This window comes from Phaethon lepturus, unplaced genomic scaffold (assembly GCF_000687285.1).
Source record: "Phaethon lepturus isolate BGI_N335 unplaced genomic scaffold, ASM68728v1 scaffold312, whole genome shotgun sequence".
Lineage (NCBI taxonomy): Eukaryota > Metazoa > Chordata > Aves > Phaethontiformes > Phaethontidae > Phaethon > Phaethon lepturus.
In genome coordinates, this window is record NW_010522364.1 from 58,138 (window position 1) to 66,779 (window position 8,642).

General features: G+C 36.4%; 1 protein-coding gene across 1 annotated transcript in view; it reads right to left on the reverse strand.

Annotated features, from left to right (window-relative positions):
• The window catches only part of LOC104616682 (BTB/POZ domain-containing protein 9-like), a gene marked incomplete at its 5' end in the record, with an annotated part of 33,999 nt that extends 25,759 nt beyond the window's left edge, over positions 1–8,240 (reverse strand). Inside the window, one exon of the mRNA XM_010281768.1 lies at positions 8,051–8,240. Coding sequence (XP_010280070.1) covers positions 8,051–8,240 — 190 coding nt within the window. The remainder of the gene's footprint in view (positions 1–8,050) is intronic.
• Between the last annotated feature and the right edge of the window lie 402 nt (positions 8,241–8,642).

Here is an 8,642-nt window from a genome sequence, read left to right on the forward strand (position 1 = left end):
TATTACGTCTGTCCTGGAAAATTATGCTTTGCTTGTTTTGTTTTGGTTAAAACTCTTATTCTCTGAACCCATACTCAATACATCAATGCAAAATAAATACTCTACTGCAATATATTGGCTGTTACCAACTGCTTCTATCTCTTGATCCTCTGGTTCTTGTCAAAGCTAGCTAACACTTACTAGGATTACTGCATAAATCTATTTGTTACCGAAGCAAATGAACCTGCTGTAGTCAAATAACCAAAGCACAGACAGCTATCCAAAATTGCACTACGTGAACCAATGACCTAAATGAGCATAACTACAGCCACACGCACACACAGAGAAGTGTGAAAGCCCGGTAATACAGCTAACCAGGGTTCCTCCTCCAGCTGTGAGGAAGAACTTCCACAGATCCACATTTTTGAAAGTGCAATAGATAAGGATCCATTGATTGTCAATGAAAATAGCTGAGACATACATAAAAAGAAAAGGAACTTGTGTCACACTACAGACTTTCCCAAACAGAGTTTCTAGCTCTCTCTTTAATCGCCTTTTAGTAGAGTGCCCAAGTTTTGTATTATAAATTACTTTCTTCCAGTTGAGGAAGTCTTTCTTGCTTTCAGCTGCTACCTCTGCGGGGAGGAATATAACTGCAAAAATTATTGCTCACTTTTATCATTTAAAAAACCAATACTGCTAGAAGAAGAAAATGACCTAGCCAGTCACCGAACGCAGAATCCTTCCTCTTAAAGAGAGAAGCTATTCCAAGCAGAAGCTGGACCGTCTTCAGAATCTGGTTATTAAGGATACGTGTGTCTCTATCTTTGCCCAAAAAAATACTGCTATTACCTTCTTTGCAAAACAATCTAGTTTAGCTTTTTTTTTTTTTTTTTTTTTTTTTAGTTTAGGAATCCCAGCATTCAAAGTGGAATCGGGTCTACAGGACAAGCAGATTTAAAATAAACTCCCTAGATGCTCTCAACTGAACTCAGCTCATTAACATTCTAAAAAATAATAAGCTATCAAAAATAGCTTTAAGAAGCTAAAATAAAACACTTCTAACAGAAGCCTTTTAGCATATATTAATACTGTCTAATTGCAAATTAAAAAATTCAGAGCTGACTTAGTAAAAAATAAAAAAGGTTGCCTGTGGCATCATGAAAGACTTAAAAAAACCCCAAAAACCCCACAACCCAAAAGAAAACCACCCAACTCCAACCCCCTCCCCCTGCTTCATCAGATCCTCCCCATACTGCTCCTCTATAGCTTGAAGGTCTCCAAATACTGAAGAGCACTGAATGAAGCACAGTTTCTGTTAAAAAAAAAAAAAAAAAGCGCTTATGGACGAAAATCCTGGATTTGGTCACTACTAATACTGAACAGTTCCTGAATTGATTTAACATCTATATTTAAACCAAGTCTTCTAAATGATAAAAAGAGGGAAAAGCAAAAACATACATAAATTCGTTTCCTTTTAAAAAGGCTATTAAAATGTAGTTCCTTTTCAGTAGGATCCTTTTCATCATGGGGGCTCAGTGTTGTTTCCTTGATCCGTGTTTTCAAAGCTATGATCAAGAGTTTCAATATCAGAAGCACACTAGTGACTGTAATTTCAACTAACACCACTGGAATGCAAACACAGCTGGCTTGGCTTTAGAGCAAAAGGCTAACAGCACATATGTGTACCTTTTAAGAATGTGTATAATTGCTCTCTCCCAAAACAACCTAGCCCAGCTTAAACAGGTTTAAGAAAGCATATGGCTTAGAACTATTACAAACCAAACAATGAGTGAATTAAAGTTGGCAGAATCTTTCCCAACGTGACTTAGCATGCTAACTGTAGATTTTTGTTTCTTTGGGACTTGTGAAAGAAAATAAAAAGTTCTTTCTTCACCTCCCTGCAGTAGCTTTTTTAGGAGAGACTGGAAAGGGAGACTGATAACAGAACCTGCTTGGCATTTATGCTGCATGAAATGCCTTTCTGGATAAGCAGTGAAAGACTTTCAGGTGATTACACGAATATTCACCAGCGCACACTGAGCACGAGGGCCACTTTTTATGCAAGGTACAGTAATCTTTGAAACACATTCCAGGCAAACTACCAGACTAAACTTTTGTAGAGAAGCTATGCTTTGCTAAGATGGATAATAAAGGACAGGAAGGAGAATATTCCATTTAAAAAGTCAGAACTATACTCATTGGAAGTGCATTTGTTTATAGAAAAATTGCCCAGGTTCCTAGGACTTTCCATATAAAAATAAAAAGCTAAATTAGCTCATTATTAAATCTTGCCTTCAGGACTGAGAAGGAAAAGGGGAACGAAGCTTTATCTGGTTCACTCCCTGCAACATCATGAGATTTAAACATTTTTCTCATATGCCACTTCTTTGGGTATCTAAAGTCTAAGCCAGTTAATCGTTTAATATGGTACTGCTATTTACATCACATGTTGAAAATGCCTCATTATATAAAATAAAAGCTTTTCAAATATAAATAAAACTTCATATTACAGGTGTGGGAAACCGATTATATTGGCTACCTGTTACATCAAAAGACGCTGCAGCACTTTTTTTAACAGTACTTCACTAAATGTCATGTGTTTCCCTATGATTGATTGTTCTGCATTTATACAAGCATTTTGTGCTGTCTCTGCTTGCTTTTTATTCCTATATTTCTGAAAAAAACATTGTCACTGTTTACATCAGACTGCTGTGTAACTACATATACCCAAGGTGTTAGCAAAATAGCAAACAATAACAGTTGTGCACCTGACAGGAAGATACCTGCTTCCTGAATACTATAAGTCAGTAGTTACCACATACAGTATAAATATTTGATAGTACTGCGTTCATAAACTAGTTGCATACTTACAGAAACCCAAAAGACAGAAATAAAAACATGAGGTAAGACACCTGTTAAAAGATGGAGAAAAAGAAAGAAAACCCAAAATCGTATGGAAAGCAGGTTTTTGTATACAATTGAGTTTGCATTTTTGCCTCCAGTTGTCTATAATGCCCTTTCATTTTCTGCAGATATTTATGTTTCAGTAGTTATCTTGCAGGAAACCAATCTTTCCTATAATGGAGGCAAAATTCCTGTGTATTTGCTATGTGCTTATATGATCATTTATTTTAAGTTACAATTTCACTTTCAAGTCAGGCAAGCACAGAAAACAAGCAGCAAAGAAAGAAAAACTTCCTAAGCAGAAGTGGTATGGAAAATGAGAAAGCATAAGAGATGTATATGAAGATGGTATAAGCAAACAGAAAACATTAAAGATAACAGATATAATTTGTTAATTTAAGAATTTATGAATATGAAAAACAAAACAGTTGGCTATCACGTATTCATATTAGTAATAAAGTCTTCAAACAGATTAAACCAGGATAAGTGGTTAATCTGCTTTTACAAAGATGCAAAATATTTCTATTTATTTTAACATGAAATCCACTATGGTACAGAAGAATTCTGTCTCCCTCCACCACATACACTATAACAAATCCTTTTCTATCTTCTATTTTTTTTTGTTGGTCTTTTTTCTCCTTTTTTTTTTTTTTTTTTTTAAGGAAATTCATAGGGGAAAAAAAAATCCAAAGACCCTATGAAGTTATCAGCCAAAGACTGTAGCATAATAGTATTACATTTCTATTCCAGATAAATGCAGGGAGAGTTAGACAGAGAGCTATTGTGATATGGCAACCTTTTCAATATTAAAGTTTTAGCCATTTAAAAGTTAGATCATATTTACTATGTTAGACACACCGATTGCTGTCTTTCTGTTCCTAGTTAAACATAATGGTTTTTCTGTCATTGATAAGGGTTTTTTCAGAGAAGAAAAATATCAAGGTTATTTTCTGTCCAGACAGGCAGCAATGTAGAAAAAAACTACCTAAAGTAACATTTTCTTTGTTAACTGTTCCAAGTATCTTGTAAGCTGTTCCAAGTAGGAGTCTTAATAAAAGAATAAACCTCTTAACAAAAATAATTTCTATTAACTAAAAACCAGTATTTAGTTACAATTATTTTTAAATAAAATAACAGAATCATAGAACAGTTTGCATTCAAGGGACTAGCCTTGTCTAGTCCAACCCCTGTGTTTTCCAGGTTTTTTCTATTATAAAATACTATTGGGCAGAGACTATCATTACAGCTGTTTCAGAATTTGAGTAAATTTTGATATGGGAGTCAAGAGCTCCAAATTTATATACAAATCCCTGAAGAAGTATTTGATATTAACAGGGTTTCAACATGGTCTCCTATAGCATCCCTGTATCCAAGTTGTGATGTTACAATTTAGATGGGTAGACTAACATGGGTCAAAATCAGCTAGATTGTTTAGTTCAACAGGTAGTGGTTAATATCATCCACCCAGAGACTGGATACAAGAGGAGTTCCTCCAGAGTCTACTCTGGGACCTATCCTGTTTAATATCTTTATCAGCAGCCTGGACAAGGAGGCGGAATGAGCCCTCAAGCTTGCAGATGACAGCAAACTGTGGGGTGCAACTGAAACGGTTGAGATTATGTCTGCCATTCAGGACAACTGATTGCCAGCCTCTGGGAAGACTAAAGGCACGGGCAAAAAAGAATTCCATGAAATTCAACAAGATCAAAAACAAAATCCTGTACCTGTAATTCACTGCAGTAGTAAATGCTACAGACTGACTGTGCTAAATAGGACATGGGAGTCATATTGAACAGAAGATGCCATTAGTTGCCTGTGTGCCTTCTCAGCAATGAAGGCTAGCAGCATATGGAGCTGTAGCAGCAGGAACTGAGCAAGCAGAACAAGGGAAATATATTATTCTCCTTTACACGACACTTGCTAGATCATACCCAGCATACTGCATCCCATTTTGGACCCAAATACAACACTGATAGATCTGAGCAAGTCCAGCAGAGGACGACCAAGATGGCTGGGAGGTTGGAGCACACACACTGTGCAAGAGGCTGAAGAAATTTGCTTGTTTAGCCTAAAAAGGCTTGTGGGTGGGGAGGAACCTAACAGCACTTTTCAATACTGAGAGCAGGTTACCAAAAAGACTGAGCCAGGCTCTTTACTGAGGTGCACCATGGGAAAAACAAAAGACAAGAGTGAAAAATTGAAACAGGACATTCCAGATGGACTAGAGGCATAGGAAACAGGAACCACGTGAAAAGGAAAAAAAAAAAGTACACTGAGGGTAATTAAACATTGGCACAGGCTACCCACAGTTGTGGAATTTTCTTCCTTGGACGTTTTCAAGACCTGAGTGCATAAAGTCTTGAGTAGGATAGTCTTTCTTCATAGTTGACCCTCCTTTGAGGAACAGGCTGGGCTAGATGTCTTCCTCAAGTTCCTTCCAACCTGAATGGTTCTAAGATTCTAAAACAGTGGGATGACTTCTGCAGAAAACATGCATATAAGACATACTCCTGAAACATTAAGCTCTCTATGCATTTCTAATGCATATTTGAGTACCAAGAGTTCTTCTCAGAACTCAGAATTTAGTTGCTATGGTAACACATTCTGACTTGGAGGCTCTCTCCATGTATTCTGATTTCTATAGATTAAAAGCAGCTACTACCCTTTTTTCAAAGGCTCGTATATTTACTCTCTCTGATACAAACATATTCAACGGCACATTCCTGTCTCTGAACTTAAAAGACACATACTTTGATTCCTAATTATTCATTTAGAATCCAAACCCACAGGTCTAATGACTCAGTTTCTGGGGGTAGAACAATTCATGTCATTCTGCAGTCATGGTATACCGCCAACCTAAAGAAAATACTCCTGGAAATTTTTTTCTATTATGTGGGAGGTTGAGATCAAGGGAGTTTTCAAGCAAGCAAACGGTAGGAAAACAAACAATGAATACAGTTCAATCAGTTGTGAAAGACAGTCTGTTCAAAAAAATCTCTTGCTTTCTTTAATATTAAGACTCTTTCCTCTATTTTTATAAGCTATTTGATTTCTGTACCAGTCACAGATTTCCTGGTGCTAAGTAAGAGACCATTGTCACCATCTTTAGCATTCCACAGTACAGGATGCGTTCCAGACCCTTGCCAAAGGCATAGCTGCCACACGGTGAAACCTTGCTTCTCCCTTCAAGTGGGCATCTACCCCTTGGCTGCCTATGATCTGCAAACAGACATGGCTGCAAATCAAAAAACTTGTTTTTCTAGGCAGAACACAAAAAGGAAAATATGACATAGGTCTGGCTCTAGGCAGTGCAGGTAGTCTCCTCTGTGAGAGGATACCCTAGATAATGATGCTTATTATTGTTGTTGTTTAAGGCAAGATAATAATCTGGTTTGTACTATACATGCAGGAGAACTGAGATTATAACCCTACATCTGTACAATGCGATACCACATAAATCACTAAATACCTGTTAGTCTTAAATTATGTAATGTTTGGATTTGTTGTTTTGTTTGTTTGTGGTTTTTTTTTTTTAATTTGCTCTACACACTTGCCAATTACCATTTCTTGGCAACCAAAGTCTAATTCATCTAACACACTATTTAATAATAAGACTTAATGAGAATAAACACTAGCATAGTATTTAACATAGGAAAGTCAATTTTTAACAGTGACTTGAAAAGATGGTATGGACTCACCAATTGAAAGATAGCAGAAAATGGTAAGATAGGAAAAGACTATGAACTGAGAAACCATGCATTTCAGTTCACATATTGCTGTTTTACTTCTTCATGTGGTCAAAGCTTCTGCTGCTACTTAGATTTAAGTTTAAAGTGGCACAAATATTATGTAATTACATTTTCAATTACCTCTTTTAAGAAATCTGAGTACTGTGTCTTCCTGGTTTTCTACTTGAGATGCAATACTTAATTGAACATTAAAAACACCAAACTCAAAAGCATAAAACATTGAGTGTGGAAAGCTGCCAACTATACTTATTCAACTTGTTTCACACAGTGAGAATAATGACAGACTTGCATTGTGTATCTCTACCTAGTATACAGACAAAACAGTATTTTTATTAGGTTAGAGATTTGCTTGGATGTCTGATTTTAAACTATTTTCAAAGTTTTATAACCACCATAACAATGCCACAAGCCAAAATCAAAGCACAGAAAACAGAAACTGGCAGTTATAAAAGAGATTTCAAATCTCACTTGCCCATCAATCAGTTTGAAGAGGCAACTATAACAGGCAGAAGGCATCGAGCTAGCTCCTAGCAATACATACCTCTGTGCATGGTCTCTGTTGCGAGCCAGTACCTCACCTGAGGTTTCAAACTTTGCTCACTAGTGCTCTAACTTCAGAAATCTCTCTCTTTTTTTTCCTTGTCACAGAGAATACAAATTAAGTCCCTGACAACATATTCTAAATTTCCAAAGAACAGGAAGCCATGAAGACAAGGTTTTGTATGTCTGATTTTATGAAACAAAAAACCATTTACAGTCAGAGAATCTGAAGTTGGCAAAAATCTTCACCTCTGAACAATCCTGCTCTCCAATCTATTTCCGAAGTTTCTACATTAGCCAAAAGTTTGTTCTTTGTATGTATACAGACATTCACTGTACAAAGACCAATGAACTCCAATCCAGATCTAAACACATTCATTAATCCAACACTGTAAAGCAATATTCGGGTTACTGTACCCTTATTATACACTCCATGTTCAAGTAAGAACTGGTATTAATTGTACAGTGAAAAAGAAACCTGGCTGACTCGAGATGATGGCTTTTTTCAATAACTATTTCTGTTTTCACAATGAGGTAGCTATGAGGAACTGCACCTACTTGGACCACAAGTAAGGCTGCAATTAAATTTCTATTTTAATATAAGTATATACCTTTAATCTTGCAATTTGACTACTTATGTTCTATGCCTCTGAAATGTAGTATTTTCTGGAATTGCACCACTGTATCTCAACATATAATTCACACATTTAATTTTTAACATGGTCACTGTACTGAAGTAAGAAGCCAAATGACAACTACTAAACTCGTTCCATAATTATCGTCGTTTCCAAATGTCATATATTCTAAAGAAAATAACTGTGCTCAGCAAAAGTTTCACTGTTGCCCTTAATTTAGAGAAAAATCAACCCTCTTACCGTATTGATCCAATCATGTACGGCTGTGCTAGTTGTACCACAATAGCTCCGCTCCCAAGCTGATGGCACGTGTACCCAGAATCCCAATCATAGTTTTTTGTGTCTCCATTCAACAAGGCATTGCGACTGCGACTTACACCCTCAATCACACTGGCACAGTCTGCTATTGTTGCAACATTTTCAGTGGGAACTGTGAATTTAAACACAAAGACGACAGACATACAGTCAGAAAACAGTTCAGATACCAAAAATCTTTATTTCTGCCAAAGAATTGGGAAAAAGGAAAAAAGGGTTAAAGTTTGATCAACACAAGGACATTTAACTCATATTTAACATGAACTATGAAGCAGAAACAAGTGGTACAGATAATTTTTATACCATTGATCCTGGAAGAGCTTGGTAAATTAACAGATGGATTTCTGTCTTGGTGATATGAAAGCACTCTTTTAATACAAATGGGAAAAAATTCTCATCCAGTAAAACTTTTGAAGTTTTCAAACAATTTTTCCTGTTTTCATGATGAACACCCCCCATGCCACTCCCCTGTTGTGTGTGTCATCCATGTGTCTTGTCCTGCTGTCTGTCCGTCCTC